Here is a 22,152-nt window from a genome sequence, read left to right on the forward strand (position 1 = left end):
CGCTTGTCCCTTTTGGGGTCGCGGGGAGTGCTGGAGCCTATCTCAGCTGCATTCGGGCGGAAGGCGGGGTACACCCTGGACAAGTCGCCACCTCATCGCAGGGCCAACACAGATAGACAGACAACATTCACACTCACATTCACACACTAGGCCCAATTTTTAGTGTTGCCAATCAACCTATCCCCAGGTGCATGTTTTTGGCGGTGGGAGGAAGCCGGAGTACCCGGAGGGAACCCACGCAGTCACGGGGAGAACATGCAAACTCCACACAGAAAGATCCCGGATTGAACTCAGGACTACTCAGGACCTTTGTATTGTGAGGCACATGCACTAACCCCTGTAACACCGCGCTGCCCCTGTAATGTATTACCACAGGTTTTATTTTCATAATTGAGTTAAAGTGACAAACGATTACAAAAAAATGGGTCATTTCATTTTAACGCCAACAGATTGGTCAGTTGGCCATGAAGTTTATACAGAAGGCTAATAAGTAAACAGCTTTTAAAAAGCAAATACTATAAAACCTTGAAAGTAAATGCACAAACAGAACTAAATAAGACCAGTTGAATCAGCAATTTACTGAGGGTCCTGTTAGGTTAGCCCTCAATTTTGGAGCCTTAATTGTCATCTGCAGCAGACATCTTCACCGCAGGTTAATTGAAGTCAGAGGATTAAGAACGCCTCTGCCATGATCTCTCAACTCTTTTCTGTAAATACACTGCTCAGTATGCAGTAAATGGTGTGAGTGTGGTTTGTAAAAAGTTTGCCCTCCCCTTTTCTGATGGGGTCTTTGCTTGGGGTTTGCCCTTCCATATATCACTGTACCTGCCCCAAATGGGAAATTGATTTCCACTATTTTTCCTTGTTCAGCATCAGTAAAGCCAATTAGAAATCATTTGGTGGTCCTCTATTCAAGATAGTATGTTTTCACTCAGTGTGTCTCCTATTTTTACTGTACTGCAGATCTGTGGTTGTCTCTTAGCCCTGAGCAAGAGCTCTATCTGATTTTGATTCCTCACGCAGCGTTATAAATCATGGTGTGGGTCCCTCAGGTGCAGTCACCATTTCCATCAGTTCCGCTGTTTTATTCATCTGCTCCTTTGTCTCATCACGATTCCGCCCTACATTAAATTTTGTGTCTGTGTGGGGGTGATAGGCAAGAAGGTAAGGTGACAAGGACGAGACAAAATGAAGAGGCCTTTGGATGGCTAGGAAGGGAGGTCTCTGAGAAGTGTGGTGGAGTGATGAGGAGAGAAAGTTATAGAGTGGAAATAAGGGCAACCAAGCAAAAGATTGCAAGTTAGTGCAGGCACAAGGAGAGGAGAGAAGAAATGGAAAAAAGATAGACAGCAAAACTAAACAGCTGTTAGAGAGGTACCGGGCTGAGAACAATTCGGTCAAAGATGGAGGAAGATGCGATGAGTTGCTGTGGGAGTGGCATTGAAAGGGGGAGCGTAGAGAATTAAACCATTTCTTGATCTTAATGCTGAGTAATAAACAGTAGTATCGTGTGGAGAACAGTAAACACAGTAGTTGACCATGCAGTAAAGCATTAACTCTCCCTTTTGGTAACAATAAATGTAGTATTTTGGTTTCTATAAACTATGTAACAGTAAATCTGTTTCATATGCACATCAGATATTTTATTTATTTATTTTGCATATGTTTATTCTCATTACTTACATTCTGACTGCATGTTTACTAGGCTCTGTTTTGAAAACTCAGTCCAGGCTTTTAAATGTGTCTTTTTATGGTCATGCCATTGTGTTCCTATGTTCTTGTAAATTGTGCCAGACATTGTTACTTTCTTTCCAATATAGTACAACAACAATCATGGCGATAGACACAAAGTTAAATCATGAAATGCAACCTTACTTGAGCAAAAACAATGCATATTTATCCAGGAGAGTACATCAGTTTCCTTGACCCAGCCACACACAAATAAGTTGTAGACCTCCATGATTTTCCAAGTTTTCATCTGTTTTGTCCTGTAGAATGATGTCTGGAGCGTGAGATAGTTCGACATGTCTGGAACCGCGGCCGACGGATAATCCTTTATCACTTGATAAATCTTGTTTTGATTAAGTATAGGGATCTAATCCATTGCAGATAGGCTCTAGCACCCCCCGCGACCCCAAAAGGGACAAGCGGTAGAAAATGGATGGATCTAATCCATTGCATAGTTAGATTTTTTTTTTTTGCTCGTATCTGCTTTTTGCATACGATTTACGCCCCTTGTGTACACAGATAATTTGCATGCCGCACAACAGCAATTTTGGCTTTGTTGACCACCACAGGTTTTTTTTTTACTTCCGGGAAGAAGTCACGTCACGGAGTATAAGTAATAAAAAAAATATATATATTTTATTTGCATAGTTTGTCTTTACATAGCTACATCATGTGAAATTTTGCAATAAGCTCAAATAGATGTTAATTACCCTTTTTAATGTTCGATTTTCAAAAGACACGTTTGCGTCACTGACAAATGTCACCGTGTATGCACACACTATTTTTTACTTCAAAATCATGTTTCTATGCTCGCAATTATAAGGTAGTTTTAAGTAGTGTGACAAGTGGTGTTGTCAGATGCGCATATGTTCAGCTCATCAGTGTGAACAAGCTTCTTCTTCAGTACATCATACTTTGTGTATTGGTCTTGTTTATAGCTCAGTGTTTGTATGTGCCTGAATGTGTCAGGCAGTCCACTGCAGGTCTTGCTTAACTAAGATTAATTGCACCAAATCCACTGTGCCAGGTGGAACATGGACCAAGGTGGCTGCGTTCACACAAATACGCAGGCACTAACAAATAGGCACACACATCCCATTATATCCTTGCTGCTGAAAATTAGCCTTGTGCCTCTCTTGACACCTCAGTGTAGACTGCAACTCGATACCACCATTTACTTCTCGACAACTTGCACATTTATCACTGTTCTCTCCAACAGATGAATCCATGGATGAGCATAATAAGTTCAAAAAAAGAACAAGCAATCTGTTTTTTCACATTAGCATGACTTGACCTTCAACAAAAAAGTGTTTGTCTTCTTTTTAAAGGATATGGTTGACAGGAAATGTCCTCAGTATAGGGAATGGTATGACTGGTGAATTCATTTTTCAGGAATGTCCTTCAGTTAATTGTATAATCAATCATAACCTTACAGCTAAGCACAAATTAAATGAACAATATTGCTGTCTAAAATATGACATTTGTTAATATAAACAACTCAAATAATTGGAGTTGCATTTTATTTACAGATACAAAGTATCCAAGGCAGATACCTATTAGAAAGTATCCACTAACAAATGTGTCTGGATCATTCAACTTACTGCGTCATTCCCTAATGAATTATTGTGACCACTCCCGCCCAAAACAAACACTTCACTTCAAAAGTGTAATCTGTCATAGGGTTAGTGTTTTTCATACTTATCATTGTTCTGAGTAATTTCACTCGATCAAGCCTTTTCTAAAATTCAATACTACAAAATATTGAAAGTATGTATTATGATTCGTACTAATAGATATAGGCCGATATCAAGGCTCCATATTTAGTTGTTGTGTTGCACAGTATTGTGTTTTGCAATTATCCTTACAACTTAGTATACTTGTAGTGTTTTTTCCAGTTTGATTGAAAGATATGTTAGTTCTAGTGTTGGAAAAACACTCATATACATACATACAGACAGTATATATTTAAGTCAAATGGTTGCCTGCATGAGAATAGATGTCATGTGTACTTTTCTGACATAATGCTAGAAAATCAAGGAATGTCCTGTGTCATATCACAATCATACAACTGGATCTAATAAACTAGCTGTACATGTTTTAACTGTTGAATATTTTTTGCAAAATAATTAACTTTTAAATGGGATTGTCTTTTTGGTTGTTCTACGGTCTTTTAAAAGATATGCCTCCAGTGTTTGTAGACTAATGGTAACATTTAATTTGTATTTTGCCGCTTTACCAGGGGCCATTAGTTGGTTTGAGTCAGTTAGAAAACATATCATCCTGTACTTCTCATTAATCCTTTAGGCTTAATATACAGAACACTAGCAAGTCCCTTAAAGCAGGCGTTAGGTTGTGCATGTTGGTTGTCATTGGCAGTCTTTTCACACCAACAGGATAAGCCTCATACCTAAATTAATTAAAAAAGCGGCTAAACTGTAATAGTAATGGTTGCTTTGCCTCAAATATCCTTGATTTCTTCTGATAAAACAGCTAGTATTAGCATTCCATAAGTTACATATTAAATCTGAATTTGTATTTCATGTCTCTGCCATATTGAACATTGTGTGTGGCCCTTTGCAGTCATTGACACTTGGCCCTGGCCCATGCCACAGCTGTGATATTTTCATTTAGGGGACTTCTGTTTGTAAGTTAAGGGCTGTGGTAATTCTCATCTCTTTTTAATCTTTGCTTCTATTTTTTTCATATCCGCCATTTAGTGATGCCTGGAAGCCACCAAGTTCTCAACGTACATAAGGACAGCTGCTTAGTCAGCCCTTTGCTGAAAGCAACCGTATGCATTTCATGTGTTCGTATTTGTGAACGTGTGTGTGTGTGTATGTGTGCACACTCAAAAGGAGAGGGGTTCTGGGCGAATTAAAAAGTTTTTGTTGGTGACACTTTGCAGCTCACTCAGGGATAGTGTCTTTTTGTTCAAAGCCTAATTGGCACATTGTTTTTTATGCCAGTCAGACAAAGAAGCCTGATGTTGTGATTATGATTGAGATGGCACCTGGAAACATGTGCAGTGTTCTGTATACAGTGGTTCTTTTATAGTGTTTAAGACACTTGATTGAGTTTGATGTCCAGTATACTGTCAATGTGTGGGGTTGGAAATTGTATTTAAATTTTTAGGGTTTTACCATTGAGTTTGAACAAAGATAAAGCGGAGTCAAAACAAAGTTTGTTAAAATGGGGTTATGGCTGCACCTCACAATTATTTCCTAAGTCGATTAACACTATATGACATGGTTATCTGGAAATTATAGGATCCTATAATTGCCGTGTTAATGGAATTTTGGATGGAATCGGCCAATAAAAACTATGGGTGTAAAGGTACGTGTATTTGTATTGAACCATTTCGGTACGGGGGTTCCGGTTCGGTTCGGAGGCGTACCGAGCGAGTTTCCACACGAACATATTAAGTAAGCTTAAGTCTTAACAAGCTGCTCTGCTTTCTGCCTCTGTCTCCTACACAGCACCCAGCATTGTCCCCCCCACACAACCATCTGATTGGTTACAACCTTAGCGGTAACAGCGAATCAGCAGTGCGTATTCAGAGCATTAACAGCCAATCAGCAGTGCGTATTCAGAGCGCATGTAGTCAGTGCTTCTGCGGTGGGGTTAGCAGATAGGTGTTTAGCAGGTGAGCATCAGGCAGCAAACTCTTCCCAAATTAAAATAAACACCTCTCAGTCAACTACTAGTAACATCACTATGAGCCCGTTGACCTTCTAGAAACAAACTGCAGCTCAGCTCGCTCGCACTCCTGGCTTGAGGTGAAGGCTAATTAGCTTTTAGCGTAAGGTTAGCTCATTGTGCAGTGTGTGTGCGTGTGTGTGTGTGTGTGTTAGCTCATTGTGTGTGTGTGTGTGTGTGTGTGTGTGTGTGTGTGTGTGTGTGTGTGTGTGTGTGTGTGTGTGTGTGTGTGTGTGTGTGTGTGTGTGTGTGTGTGTGTGTGTGTGCGTGTGTGTGTGCGTGTGTGTGTGTGTAATCATTAGTAATGTAGCAGCCTAGTTTTGAATGGCAGGGTCCCTGCTATCACATGTTGACAAAAATATAACATTTACATAATAAAAATCAACTACAGGCTTCCCAAATGCTGTAATAAATTAAGCATGATGAGTTGACTTGAAACTGTTTAATGTTGCACTTTTTATATGTAGAAGAAAAGTTTTGTCATTTTATTTAATCTGAGCAACAACTTGAGGCAGTTCAATGTTGATTAACGTGGGCAAAATTATTATAGTGTTCCCAATGTTAAAAGGATAAAGCCATTGTTTACAAATTTGGTAAATAAATAACCCAAAAATTTATATTTTGTTGTTTTCTTACTGTACCAAAAATGAACCGAACCGTGACCTCTAAACCGAGGTACGTACCGAACCGACATTTTTGTGAACCGTTACACTCCTAATAAAAACTGGATTTACCAATAAATACGGAAAGTCTCCAATTTATGTAATGGGATTTAGGTAATGTGATTGATAAAAATTGTGAGGAGAAAAAATATTTCTCTGGGGAAATCCTTTATCTAGGGACCTCCTCACAAACATTCAGCCTCCCCTTCCAAAACTAAACGTTTCACTCACTTCTATTGAGACAGGCCAACACTCTACTGAGCCGCTCCGCACCCTTCTCAGGCCAGCTCTCTGCCTGCCTTTGGCACTCTTGTCACTCAGACCTCAAAGCAGTCACCGTCAGTCAAACGATGATTGCTTATGATCTGCTGTACAGCTGTAGGGTTTGGCGTTGAGTCTGCACTTTATTTTAACAAATGTTTTAAATCCTATTATATTGAAACCAATTGTAACAAAATAAACTAATTACTGAGAAACCATTGGTTTTACTTTATTACTCAAGTATATAATCACAGTATATAAATCAACATACTTATCGCGGCAACAATAAAACACGGTGAGCCTATTGATCTCGCTATATCATCTTGGATTTTGTGTTTTGATGAAAGTCACTCAAAACAGATGGCTGGTGCCGGCCATTGATGTCCAAAGTGCACAATAAAAGCAAGAAAGCTAAACAAAAAAACTACAAAACATTTCTGTCGGGCGGGGGCTAAAGCTCACTGACCTAGAGGGGGCGTGGTGAGGAGGAGTTAGTTTGCATCTCACAACTGCGCCTCTCAAAACGGCCTGTTTTCAGCGTCGTTACATTACAATAGCGTGTACAAATATGCATGAAAACACTTCTACAGACATCACACATGGGACGATTTAGTAAGTATAAACAGTTTTAGTTATATTGTAAAACTTACAAACATTGCTTGGGGTTATGAATGAAGAATCCATACAAGTAGGAACGCTATGGACTGCTAGAAGATTGAAGGGCACTCTACTTCTGGTTGAAAGCAATACATTGAAGGACACTACAGCACCTGCAGTGAGCAAATTCATCCAAAATATGTCACCATAGCACAGACAATAGAACACCTTGGTGTTTTTACTATTTTTATTTTTTTTATTTGTATTATGGCTGTCAGCAAAGAAATATATAGTCTGGAATTTACAGTAATCATGTGACAGCACTATTTTGAATTACTAACATTTTACTTAACAATGTAGGTAAATAAGTGTAAATGGTAAAAAAAAAATAGGGCTGTCTTAGACCAAGGATTTTTATAGTCAAATCTGATTTGTCAGATTTTGCCCATAGTCGATTATCAGTCGAATCTAAGATGTTTTTTTTTAAAAGAAACAAGAAGATATAATGATAGTAGTGTACACTGACTGGTCACTAGGTGTCAATATAACGTCACATGTAAATATAGCAGCTATAAGGTGATTCATTAAAGTGAACAAAACCGAGATCTCATTTGCAACTAATGCTACGGCTAAACCACTCTGATAAACACTGTAAAGATTGAATTGTGTAGATTGGAAGTCCTCGGCGCTTGCGCTGCACCGACAAGACGTCAAACTTGACTAGATAGAGGAAACAAAGGTAGTGACAAAGTTTCTGTATGCGAACCTGTGGAAAGATCATCCCTCTGGGACGAGGCCTTTCGTCTGGGTGCACGCTGTGTCCAATTTCTGTGTCCTGATGAGAGATTCTGCCAACAACAGGAGCGGGGCGGTACAGGTGGCTTCCTGTTTTACTGCGGATAGTCCCAACAAGCCCGGTCCCCAATGGAGAAACATCTTAACAACTCTATAAGTCAAATATTCTTGTGTGCATTAAAATACTTTTCAGAGAGCGAGAGAGAGATGTGGGACACCAAAGCACACGGCCAGCTGTTTTCGGGATGTGGGGTCTGACACAAGGAAGCAGTGACCGAAAGCAGCAATCAATTTTTAGTGACAGCCAAAATTGTAAGCAGATAAAAGTGATCTCTTACGCTCTAAAAACAATTTGTCTGCACACAATAGTTGTTTTTTTTCACCAAAGATGAACACAATTATTAATTCTCCCAATACACATGCTGCACACGGGGGGCCTCAGCAGGTACTGAACTCTGTCTACCTCCCAGAGACGGTTTAAGGGCTTTTAATATCTGAAGAAGTGGCATTTCTACCCACCTGTCTGCCTCTCAAATTGGGAGTGTGAGTCTGCTACAGAACTGTCCCTCACAGACATGCTAGTCTGTTCAAAGCTTTTTGCTGGACAGTGGAAACATCCAGAGGTTAAAAGGTTAACAGAAATAAACCAACTACATTTCAGTTGGCAGATAGTTTGTTCATTCATGCAATAGGAGAACACAATTACATTTCCTCAAACCCGTGTGACTAAATGTTTGGTGTTTCAATCGGAAGGAAAATAAGAATCCCAGTATATTAAGGGTCTGTTTGCAAACGTAACGCAGATGCCGAGAGGGTGCTAACTTTCCAAAGTGTTGTCAACATATCCTGCCCTTTTCCGGCTTTCAGCATGTGATGACGTAAATTATGCCCGTATGTAAAACACACATGCATTAGCTTTGTGTGTTGTTATGATATAATGACCGCAATTTGGCTAACATTGGCTATCAATAAATATATAGCCTATTGTAACGGCAGCATTACTGCAAATTGTTAGTTGTCTATCTAGGGTTAGGGTTCCTGCTTTTGTGTATGTGCACACAGTCCCTGCGTGTGATTGTGGACGAGACCGCTTTGAGTGACAGCGCAGTGACAACGCCAGACAAATTTCCTTGGACCGACAAGCAATTTTAATTCAATATAACACGTAATTGTGATATATATATATATATGTATGTTTTGTGAAACCACTAATGGTAACATAAACTAACAGAATTTAACTTTGAACATGTTGCAAACAGCACCTTAATGATACATTTTGTAGATGTATTATATGGCTCCTCTGCCATTTTAGAAGAAAATGGGTTTTAAATTGGACACTTAATTATTTTTTATTTTTTTTCAGAATTTATTGGACTAAAAGTAGTAATGCATGTAAATGTTTTTTTGTATTCACACTAATCAAGTTAATGGTTTTAAATTGTTTTAAAAGATTTGGTAGGGATACATTTTTGTTGTACCAAACCCAAGGGATCCCAACAGTACTGCTGGATGGGAACAGGCCTTTAGATGAGCATTTTTTTCTTCATCAGCTTGTTTGTGTTTGTGTTTGTGTGTGTATGCATGTGCGTGGACTTTCCAGGCACGATCCCTTTAGTGTGACAAGGTGGTGATTTGAATGTGTTGTGACAGACAGTTACGTGGATATTCACTTTTAGAGACAGAGGCTTGCTCATACACACATCTTGCCTCCGCTGAAATGTTGTGGCCTGCAGCAGCATGCAAGGTCTAAAGCAGTTCACCTCTTGTGTCATTGACTATTAGAGTATGGACTATATGTCCAGTTCATTGCACGGACACACAGCCATTTCCATTGCTATGTCAAGCATGTTTTACTATACACACACACGGGTCTTGTATTTTTTGTAATTGTAATTTTTGTGATTTCTTATAACACTGCTGCCCAAGGGTGAGATTTTAGCTTCCAGACGCTAAATATCAAGGCACAAACACACACACACACACACACACACACACACACACACATACTCACACTCACACACGCGCAAAAGCACACAAACTAGTTTCAGTACCGTCAAATGTGTACCCCCTTTTTTGCTCTTTTACATCATCCTTCATGGAGCCCCCTCACACTTGTGCACAGGCATACACATCAAGCAGCACTCTGCAAATGGGGTGTCTGAATCCTTGTCCGGCCTTAAGACCCTTATTGATTGATAAACGGCTCCAGGGTGAAAACATGAGTAAAGAGTAACAAATGGTGGCACATGAACTTAATGGCATTGTTAGATGGCTTATTTTAAAGCTAAAATTACCTACATGATACCAACATAATTTTCTCCTCTTTTTTGTAAATACAGTCATGGAGACAAACATGTTTCAGTGGAGGATACAAAGTGAGACGAAATAAACATGTCTTACTTTTTTTTTTCTTTTTAAATTTAGTCTAAGCTTTTGTGCTAGATGATGGAAGAATTGCCTGCATTTCTTTTGGTCATTTACAAATTCAAACACTCTTAAACTCACAGTAATGTTTAACCGAATGTGATAGGGGTCTTTCTTAGGGGCAAGCGTTTTATGTATTATTCACCAGTGCATTGCTTCTATTTCTTCTATTATTTCAGGATTGTCGTTCTATACCTGCTCCATGCGTGCCGTCATATAACTTTTGTTGTGACTTGGCATTATATACATACAATTGAATTGAATTGTAATCCATTAGTTAGGCCTGGGCGAGATGGCCTTGGGTTTTTTTCTTTTTCTTTCTACTTTCTACTTTTTAAAGAAAACAATACCGTATTTTCCGCACTATAAGGCGCACCGGATTATTAGCCGCACCTTCTATGAATTACATATTTCATAATTTTGTCCACCAATAAGCCGCCCCGGACTATAAGCCGCGCCTACGCTGCGCTAAAGTGAATGTCAAAAAAACGCTGCGCTAAAGTGAATGTCAAAAAAACAGTCAGATAGTTCAGTCAAACTTTAATAATATATTGAAAACCAGCGTTCTAACAACTCTGTCCCAAAATGTACGCAAATGTGCAATCACAAACATAGTAAAATTCAAAATGGTGTAGAGCAATAAATAGCAACATAATGTTGCTCGAACGTTAATGTCACAACACACAAAATAAACATAGCGCTCACCTTCTGAAGTTATTCTTCATTCGTAAATCCTTCGAATTCTTCGTCTTCGGTGTCCGAATTGAAAAGTTGCGCAAGCGTGGGATCCAAAAATGGCCGGCTCCGCCTCGTCGAAGTCATCGGATTCAGTGTCGCTGTTGTTGTGCAGCAGTTCTGTGAATCCTGCCTTCCGGAAAGCTCGGACCACAGTTGTGACCGAAACTATCTGCCCAGGCATTTACGATCCACTGGCAGATGTTGGCGTATGTCGACCGGCGCTATCTGCCCGTCTTAGTGAAGGTGTGTTCGCCTTCGGAGCTGTGTGAAAAAAGCCACCCGGCCTCTTCGCGTAAACTTCCCTTAACCACTCGCTCATCTTTTCTTCATCCATCCATCCCTTCGAGTTAGCTTTTATGATGACGCCGGCTGGAAAGGTCTCTTTTGGCAAGGTCTTCCTTTTGAATATCATCATGGGTGGAAGTTAGCATGGCAAGCTAGAACCACAGTGAAGGATGACTTCTCATTCCCTGTGGTGCGAATATTCACCGTACGTGCTCCCGTTCCACAGTGCGGTTCACAGGAATATCAGCTGTGAAATACGGTAGTAATCCGTGTGCGGATGGAGAGATTGCGTCTTTTTATGAACCGGATCGCTTAGTAGGAGCCATTTTGTGGTCTTTACAGATGTAAACAGGAAATGAAACGTACGGTGATATCCGCGCGTTTTTTCTTCTTCTTCCGGGGGCGGGTGAAGCGCTTCCTGTTCTATGGGGGCGGGTGCTTTCCTTGGCGGTTGCTTGCGTAGAAGAAGAAGCGCTTCCTGTTCTACCGGGAAAAAAGATGGCGGCTGTTTACCGAAGTTGCGAGACCGAAACTTTATGAAAATGAATCGTAATAAAGCGCACCGGGTTATAAGGCGCACTGTCAGCTTTTGAGAAAAATTGTGGTTTTTAGGTGCGCCTTATAGTGCGGAAAATACGGTACATACAAATTACGGAGATAGTTCAGAGCAAGTTTTGAGTTTATTTAATCAATAATTTAATCAATAATTATTTGATTGAAAGGAGACAAATGATGCAACTACAACTTATAAGATACATTGTATGAACATACACTGCATCTTACTTTTAGCAAAAATGTATTTAAAATAGTTGTTCTTTTTAGAACAGATATAAATTGCATTTTGCATGGATAATTTTCAAAAAACTTTATATAAAGAGCTTTGTCTGGGAGGCAAAACTTCTGTTTTGAATAAAATACTTCTGTAAACAAAAATGTATCATCGCTTATTGTACAATAATTAATTATAAATATTAATTATAAACTCTAACTCGGCTGAATGCCTGTTTCAGACGCTAATATAATAAGTTCCTAGTGCAGCAAATCCAACATTTTTGGATGTGTAATGCCACTTTGAAATATTTTGTGCTTTTAAGGTTCTAAAACAGATCCAATGTAGAGCAGAACAACATATGTCTGAGTTATAGGTAACGAAGCAAAATAGTATAATATCTAATTATACATCACATTAATAATGAATACATTTTTTAATTTAGAATGTGCAGAGGGTTCAATAAAAACAAGCTGCAAGCCAAAAATGGCGCCTTGGTTTACAGTATTTGGTTTTCAGAAAAGTTTAACAGCAACTGTTTGAACATTTTGAATTATTTTATCTTTTGAAAATTAAAGTAGCTTACTGTTTGAAGTAGAGATGTCCGATAATATCGCCCTTCCGATATTATCGGCCGATAAATGCTTAAAAATGTAAAATCGGAAATTATCAGTATCGTTTTTTTTATTATCGGTATCGTTTTTTATTTTTTATTTTTTATTTCATTTTTTTATTTTTATTAAATCAACATAAAAACACAAGATACACTTACAATTAGTGCACCAACCCAAAAAACCTTCTCACAAAAGGGTTGCTTCTTTCTGTTATTAATATTCTGGTTCCTACATTATATATCAATATATATCAATACAGTCTGCAAGGGATACAGTCCGTAAGCACACATGATTGTGCGTGCTGCTAGTCCACTAATAGTACTAACCTTTAACAGTTAATTTTACTCATTTTCATTAATTACTAGTTTCAATGTAACTGTTTTTATATTGTTTTACTTTCTTTTTTATTCAAGAAAATGTTTTTAATTTATTTATCTTTTTTTATTTTGTTATTTTAAAAAAAAAAAAAAAAAAAAAAAGACCTTATCTTCACCATACCTGGTTGTCCAAATTAGGCATAATAATGTGTTAATTCCACGACTGTATATATCGGTATCGGTTGATATCGATATCGGTGTCTGTAATTAAAAAGTTGGACAAAATCGGAATATCAGATATCGGCAAAAAGCCATTATCGGACATCCCTAGTCTGAAGTGAAGCATTAATAGTTTCAGCTTGTGGCTTTGTACCTGATCTGAAATGAACAATGTGTCACATTGCTATCCACTTACAGAGTACTTATGTACTTATTTCACAAAAGATTGACTCTCTATTGAATTTTGGTTTGTAAAGGTTGTAATTGCTCAGTTTGTTTATAGAGTGATAATATTACACTGCAGTGCATTGAAAGGTTAGCGTTTCATTTTTGAAACTTTGCAGTTGCGTTATGCATAACAAGGCTGTATATTCAGAAATGTGTATTTTTGACAACAAATAGCCCAAAACCAAATGTCTATTTGCAGAGAATGCTGATTCTCAGGAAATATACATATAACTGATATAATTTCAAAAATAATCAGTCAAGTTATGTACCACTGCTGTAAACCACATCCTAAATGATCATCATTTTACATTGATGTATTTCAAATAAATGCACTGTTGTGTGACTATCAGAAACTAATTAGTCACTGAGAGTGGAAAGCAGGGCTCTGTCTGACACGCTGGGTCCAAGGATGCAACATGATATCATTACTGCTGTTTTGAGGGTGTTTTATTTTCCCTTTGAGTAAAAATGCAATACATTACATGCAGATGGTTCGTGGTCCCTTTGCGGTCCTTTTGCGATCCCTTTGCGGTCAACAGAAGTAACGGCACCCAGGTTCACACATACAAGCCAAACAATTCACAGACAGGTGAAGGTGTTATTTATTCAGCAATCAGCCCCACACACACTCCACCCACACACACATGTAGCCACACCCACTATCCCAGGTGACTAGTGAGAAACAAATCCCTGCCTCTACATGTACATTTCCGATACATCCCTCGTTTGCAAGCATGCAGTATCTTTGTAAATGTGTGCGTATTTAAGTGTTGTGAACATAAAGTGTAATGCACAATCCGTTGTGTGTATTGTGTCACCGAAGACATTTGTAGTGTGGCATTAGGGCATACCATCTTCATACACATCTTCAAATGGTACTTTTACGGCTTATTTTCATAGCGGTTTTATTGTTATGAACCATTACAATTTATTATTCATGTTAAACATAATAGAACCAAGACCTGGGGACTTGAATCTTTGCCGATTCACTGATGTGCAAAACATGTGTGGTCTGTTAGAATGCAAGAATGAATACATCTTTTTTAGTTTAGAAGCAAAGAACAGCGTTCTGAGTGATTGAAAAGTTCAAGTCCAATACATGTGTGGCAGAATAATTTCGCCACACCTAGTGTGTGTGTGACAATCATTGGTACTTTAACTTTAACAGAAGGGGCTCATTAGTCACTTGTTGCAGAGGTAACTGGTCAAGGTGGGCATCAGAATATAAAATCATCCGCTCTCTGTTACAGTTTATTTACACAGTACAAATCCGCATCCATAATTTTACGACCTCCTCCTTTAGAAACTTTTGCTCTTGGTAGATCGTCGGAAGTCCTCTAGGCCTGGGCGATATCACTATATTGATAATTAAATGTGTTTTAACTCCACAAGAGCTTTTGCAGCACCACACGCGCGTAGAGCTGTCCGATTTGGATGTGCAGAGTGACGACTTAAGTGATTGCTCTGTGCATTGTTCTCCTTTCTCATCATACATGATGCCTTGTGTGTAAATCATCCACCATAGTCAGCTGCTTCTTAGATGGAGTTTGTTGTTGTGGTCTTGTTTGCCTCGGCTTGATGCTTTGTTTTTAGATGCTGGAATAAGTTTGTTATGCCACTGTCTTTTATAAATACACTTTGCAGCGTGCAGTCATTTGTTCCACACATGTTGCTGCAAATCTAAAGAACCGCAATACTTTTATTTGTAACAAATGTTGCGCTTTCATTAGCATTAGCTAAGAAAGTAAGGGGGTGGGCAAGTTCTATGGAAGCTCATAGGGGCAAAAATTATCCCGGAGCAAGTGGAGAAAAACAGATTATTTTAGTTTTTAAAATAACTAAAATTTATCGATAAAACCGATACATCACCAAGGCGTTTTGGCAACACATTTTGTGACAAGGCCAGAATAATTACAATAGTACCTCAATTTAAGAGCTTAATTGGTTCCTTGATGAAGCTCCTTACTCAAAACACTTGTTTCGCAGATCAACATCACCTTCACATTCACTTTATTTCTTCCCATGGTTGGAAAACAAAGATTTGTCTATCCCTAGCTATAAGCTAATGCTAGTGAGAAATGCCAGATATTTTGGTCAAATCTTACATTGTTCACTCTGGCATTTGCTGTTCCACCTAATGGTGGAGATGCTTGTAACTCAAATTTTTGCTTGCTACTTAAGGCATAACAATTAGCCTAGCGACATATCTTGTATCAAAACACTCTTAAATTGAGGTACCAGTGCATATACTCAAATTAATGTGTTTGTCAATGCTACCAGCTTTGTGGAAACTATGCATCACTTCTGATATTAACATTTATTCAATGAATGTTCCAAAGATTCAGTGTGACCCCATATGTGCATCACTAATTATCTTTGTTGACTGGAGTTTTTACAGTGTGTCTGTCTAGTTCATTTAATCCCATGTAACAAGCTGCCAATAAATCCAGGGACTCTCTTTTATAGAAACACCTATCATTAGGTCTAGCCTCATGAGAGTGAGTGTTCTTTGCATTGGACATTTGTGTTTTGCATAACATGGCTTTTCCTTTATTTGTGCAACTGCAAATGACATTGGTTCTCAGGAGGATATTCATGATATTCATGCTGTTGGCTGTCTGTATGTTGTGTGCATGTAATATTGCTTCACCAAGACCTTAGCCAATGCAAACAATCCGAGACCATAACAGTCCCACAGGCTTGCCACTCGGGCTGCAACAACTAATCGATCAAATCGATTAAAATTGATTATAAAAATAGGTGGCGATTAATTTAGTCATCGATTCGTTGGATCTGTGCTATGCGCATGCGCAGAGGCAATTTATTTATTTATTTATTATTATTTTTTTTTTTTTAGTAAACCTTTATTTATAAACTGCAACATGTACAAACAGCTGAGAAACAATAATCAAAATAAGTATGGTGCCAGTATGCTGTTTTTTTTCAATAAAATACTGGAAAGGATAGAAATGGAGTTTGTCTCTTTTATCCGATTATTTATCGATTAATCGAAGTAATAATCGAAATTTTAATCGATTATCAAATTAATCGTTAGTTGCAGCCCTACTTGCCACTAAGCACACAGAGAACATATTTTTCTCTCCCTGATAAGAGTGGAAAACGGCAAGGCATACAGGACTGTCTCAGAAAATTAGAATATTGTGATAAAGTTTTTTATTTTCTGTAATGCAATTAAAAAAAACAAAAATGTCATACATTCTGGATTCATTACACATCAACTGAAATATTGCAAGCCTTTTATTATTTTAATATGGCTGATTATGGCATACAGCTTAAGAAAACTCAAAAATCCTATCTTAAAAAATTAGAATATTTCCTCAGACCAAGTAAAAAAAAAAGATTTATAACAGCAAAACAAAATCAAACATTTGAAAATGTCAATTAATGCACTCAGTACTTGGTTGGGAATCCTTTTGCACGGATTACTGCTTCAATGCGGCGTGGCATGGAGGCAATCAACCTGTGGCATTACTGAGGTGTTATGGATGCCCAGGATGCTTCAATAGCGGCCTTTAGCTCATTTGCATTATTGGGTCTGGTGTCTCTCAGCTTCTTCTTCACAATACCCCACAAATATCTCAAAATGGATTAACTCGCTGGAATAAAAAAGACAATATAACATACATCCATAAATGTTGATGCATATGAAAAAGTGCAATATATTTATCTGTACAGTAACCTATTTATTTATTTATTTATATATGCACCTTACTGCTTTTTTATTCTGCACTACCATGAGCTGATGTAACGAAATTTCGTTCTTATCTGTACTGTAAAGTTCAAATTTGAATGACAATAAAAAGGAAGTCTAAGTCTAAGTCAGGGGAGTTGGCAGGCCAATCGAGGATAGTAATGCCATGGTCAGTACACCAGTTACTGGTGGTTTTGGCACTGTGGGCAGGTGCCAGATCATGCTGGAAAATGAAATCATCATCTCCATAGAGCTTTTCAACAGATGAAGCATGTAGTGCTCTAAAATCTCTTGGTACACAGCTGCATTGACTCTGGACTTGATGAAACACAGTGAACCAACACCAGCAGCTGACATGGCTCCCCAAACCATTGCTGACTGTGGAAACTTCACGCTGGATTTCAAGCAATTTGGATTTTGCTCCTCTCCAGCCTTCCTCCAGACTCTAGCGCCTTGACTTCCAAATGAAATACAAAACTTGCTTTCGTTTGAAAACAGGACTCTGGACCACTCTGCAACTGTCCAGTGCTTCTTTTCCATAGCCCAAGTCAGACGCTTGTAGAGATTTTAGAGCACTACATGCTTCCATCTGTTGAAAAGCTCTATAGAGATGATGATTTCATTTTCCAGCATGATCTTGCACCTGCCCACAGTACCAAAACCACCAGTAACTGGTGTACTGACCATGGCATTACTGTCCTCGATTGGCCTGCCAACTCCCCTGACCTGAACACCATAGAGAATTTGTGGGGTATTGTGAAGAAGAAGCTGAAAGACACCAGACCCAATAATGCAAATGAGCTAAAGGCCGCTATTGAAGCATCCTGGGCATCCATAACACCTCAGCAATGCCACAGGTTGATTGCCTCCCTGCCACGCCGCATTGATGCAGTAATCCGTGCAAAAGGATTCCCAACCAAGTACTGAGTGCATTAATTGACATTTTCAAATGTTTGATTTTGTTTTGCTGTTATAAATCTTTTTTTTTAACTTGGTCTGAGGAAATATTCAAATTTTTTTAGATAGGATTTTTGAGTTTTCTTAAGCTGTATGCCATAATCAGCAACATTAAAATAATAAAAGGCTTGCAATATTTCAGTTGATGTGCAATGAATCCAGAATGTATGACATTTTTGTTTCTTAATTGCATTACAGAAAAAAATTACTTTATCACAATATTCAAATTTTCTGAGACAGTCCTGTATACTTGTATATCATAAGACCTTAAATTAACTCCCCAAATTAACCTTGTTTATAAAATAACACTTTGAGTACACACCCGTTTTGTGTGCGCACATGCTGTTCTGATTCTCAGAAAATGTAAATTTACAAATCATTCACAATTTTACAATTATGATTAAAAAAAATTCTGCTCACATTGCTTCATGGAATTGGAATGTAAGGACCAACTGTTACACATTCATTATTGTTTATTAAAGCGAAAATTCAGAAAAGAGAGAGAGGCAAACCTAAACTGAAGACTGGATAGGATATTAAATCTAGCTTGTTGGTAGCCTTGCCTCTTGACTTCCCTTGAGCCTCGAGCTTTAACATTCCAAGACAGATTGCTGTCTTAGTGTTGGGTCAGGTCTGTACTTCAGAGGCACTTGAGAGATAACCATACATACTGATTGGCTTAAAGGTGCAGCGATGGATGCCTTTTACAGAAGACAGCCTTTGTTATAGTAGTGATTACCGAAGGTAACTAAAATGTATACTCTGTTGTAAATAGGGATCTAATGATTAACACTACTAGTTTCTGCATACTCGGCCTGCTCCAAAATATACTGAAGTTAAAGTTAGGATCAAAATTTGGCTGTTATTAAGATGCCGCAATTGTCACTGTATTGCAGTGTAGTGGCGATTTTAGACGTTTATCGTTTTTTTCCTTTACTTTGTCCTTAAACCCTCTGTCTTTTGACATTTTTTCCCTCCAATTCATCTCCTCCTCTTTTATTCTATCTCTTCATTTTGTTCTTGGGCTCTGTACCGAGGATGTTGTTGTGGCTTGTGCAGCCCTTTGAGACACTTGTGATTTAGGGCTACAGTATATAAATAAACATTGATTGATTGATTGATTGATTGATTCTTGTTAACACCCACAGCAGGAGAAAGATGTGCTCTCCAGGCTGGGGTCTAGGGGGCCACAGCTGCTCTATAATGCCCTGATTTATCAACCTTCTTCTGCGAGTCTGTATGGACATGCTGTTTTGTTCAGTTGCTGTGGCTGTTACGTACTGTCGGCATGGCAAGGTTGTTTGTATTTCTGGTCACTCGGCGTCTGGTGCAATGATTTGGTACTCTACTTAATGTATCTATCCCTCTGTCTTCCAGCCAAATGTATCAGTCCATCTTGTACCTCTTCACTAGGAAATATTATCAGCATGATGAACGAACTAGTAAAGTGAGTGTCTGCAGTTTCTATAACAAAAAAACATCAAATGGAATTATCAATCAATTGGTGAGGGGTGGGCTTTCCTTTTTTTGTTTGTCCATTATATCTTTTGGAGAGAAAAAAATTCCACTCTTGTATTTCTCTAATATGCATCATGTCCAATTCAAATTGCCGACCAGATGATCCAATTCAGAATTGGAAAAAGACCAACAAGTGTATAGATCATTTTAATTTAAAATAATTTAAAAACAATCTTGTTCTGTTCCATGTTTCTGAATCCAGTCCAGTACCAGATGGAGATGATGCGCTCTCTACGTCATGTTAACATCGACCATCTGCATGTGGGATGGTACCAGTCCACCTACTACGGTTCCTTCGTCAGCAGGGCGCTCCTCGACTCCCAGTTCAGCTACCAGCATGCCATTGAAGAGTCCGTTGTGCTCATCTATGGTAAGTAGAACAAGGGGACACATTTTTTTAAATAATCAGAATGGGTCCAAGGTGCATTTGTTGGAAAATGTAGCTTCTAAACATTTTATTCGTCATCACAGTGGACAATATACAGTGGTCCCTTCACTTAAGAGTATTTAGAGACGCAAGATGTTTATTGGCTTTTTGCTACAGTGAGCAACGTAAGATACGCCCCAAAACATCCTGTCTTACTTTCTAGCATTAGTTTATTGCTTGAGATCCAAATAACTTTGTTTTCCACCATTGAAAATTAAATCTTTAGCAGCAGCCCAGCTTCCACAGCCTTCTAACCGACATCCTTCTGCTCCTCCACCCACGGCTCGGCTTAATGCACACGCCTGAAGTAGTTCTGGGTTTCAAGGGGAATTTGTTTCTCTGCTGCAAAGGGACACTGGCGATGTCTTCGCCGCTCTCGCTACTGCCCAGTTACTCTCCAAGCACATCGTCCGAAAAGCGTCCACCCTTTTCTATCACAACACCTATTGTGGGAGATAGAATAACTAGGAAAATCTGCTTTTTCAACACCATTAGTTGCTGCTATCTCAGCGTTATTAGCCAGCCTTTCTTTTTCGGTAACTTGGCTCATTGTACATGTTGGATTTAATGGACCGGAAAGACGCCAATCAGAACAGACTAAATAGGATTTTGAAGTCCTCTTCAGTCTGCCGTAAGAGGTATATGCTGTACATTATTAATGTATTACATTACTTGTACTACAGTAGTTGTTTTTACTATTATTGTATTGATTTTTTAAATTGTGCTTCATTGGGAGGGCCAAGCACGAATTAAATGTATTTCAATGTATTTCAATGGGCAGTACTGATTTAAGATTCAAGTATTCCAAGTTATTGAGGTTGAGGTATCACTGTAAGCTTGAAGACAGTAGTGATTTTTTTAATCATAACTAACATGCTAACTTTCATTGTTTGTATTATTTTGCCATGATTACCATTATTATTGTGATATTGACATAATTATTATCAAAATAGTTTGTGTTAAAATATTGACTTATAGAACGCTTTAACAGATGACAAACAGAGACACTGATGCCATTAAATGACAATAAGAACACTGACAGGGCAGCAAAAGCACCATCATCATCCGGCACAAGTTACTTATAATTCATTTATATGCAATAGAATTACAATTTACATCCTGCATCATCATTTACAAAGGAGGTTATGCATGGCATTATTTTGTATAAGTCGCTCCGGAGTATAAGTCGCACCGGCCGAAAATGCACAATAAAGAAGGAAAAAAACATATATACGTCACACTGCAGTATAAGTCGCATTTTTGGGGGAAATTTATTTGATAAAATCCAACACCAAGAATAGACATTTGAAAGGCAATTTAAAATAAATAAAGAATAGTGAACAACAGGCTGAATAAGTGTACGTTATATGACGCACAAATAACCAACTGAGAACGTGCCTGGTATGTTAACGCAACACATCAAGGCAAGAGTCATTCAAATAACTATAACATATAGAACATGCTATACGTTTACCAAAAACTCTGTCACTCTCGATCGCTAAATCCGATGAAATCTTCCTCTCCGGTGTCGCCTCTGGTATGCGCCGTTTCCTTTCTTTCTGCTGCTCGATCGCTGTTTTCTGCTGCATATTTCACTACGTCCGGCTTGTAATCTGCAGTATATGATTTCCTTTTCGGTGCCATTTTAGTTCAGCCCTTCTCAGTTTTTATAAGTTACTGCCAATGTTGAAATAATTCATTTTAATAGCTACTGATGTAACAGCAGTTAGCATCCCATGACCCACAATGCACTTCTGCCATGACGCACAATGCACTTCTGCCATGACCCGCCCCTCGCCGAATTCTTATTGGTTGACGTGTGTGACGATTGCTGACGTGTGTGTGACGATTGCGGACATTTGCTTCGTCTCTTACGCGAATGAGATAAATAATATTATTTGATATTTTACGGTAATGTGTTAATAATTTCACACATAAGTCGCTCCGGACTATGAAAAAAACTGCGACTTATAATCCGAAAAATACGGTAGTTATAGAGCATCGTACATTCTTTAGACCAGCACCCAGCGTGACGTTTAGTTTTTAAAGTTTTTGAAAGTGTTGTAAAACATTTGTCTATTATAATTTGTAATCACTATTTTCAAGTGTGTCTCTTTCCATTTTATGGAAAAGCATATAAAAAGTTCAGCCCAGGTCACAAAGGGCTTTCTACAAGATTTACATCGGCAGAGTGACGGCCACTAA

The 22,152-nt window shown here is 38.4% G+C and overlaps 1 protein-coding gene across 1 annotated transcript in view; it reads left to right on the top strand.

Annotated features, from left to right (window-relative positions):
* LOC133594133 (eukaryotic translation initiation factor 3 subunit H) overlaps nucleotides 1-22,152 on the top strand; it is a 125,028-nt gene that overhangs the window by 67,423 nt on the left and 35,453 nt on the right. Inside the window, exon 3 of the mRNA XM_061946889.2 lies at nucleotides 19,723-19,890. Coding sequence (XP_061802873.2) covers nucleotides 19,723-19,890 — 168 coding nt within the window. The remainder of the gene's footprint in view (nucleotides 1-19,722; nucleotides 19,891-22,152) is intronic.

This window comes from Nerophis lumbriciformis, linkage group LG04, assembly GCF_033978685.3.
Source record: "Nerophis lumbriciformis linkage group LG04, RoL_Nlum_v2.1, whole genome shotgun sequence".
Classification (NCBI taxonomy): domain Eukaryota; kingdom Metazoa; phylum Chordata; class Actinopteri; order Syngnathiformes; family Syngnathidae; genus Nerophis; species Nerophis lumbriciformis.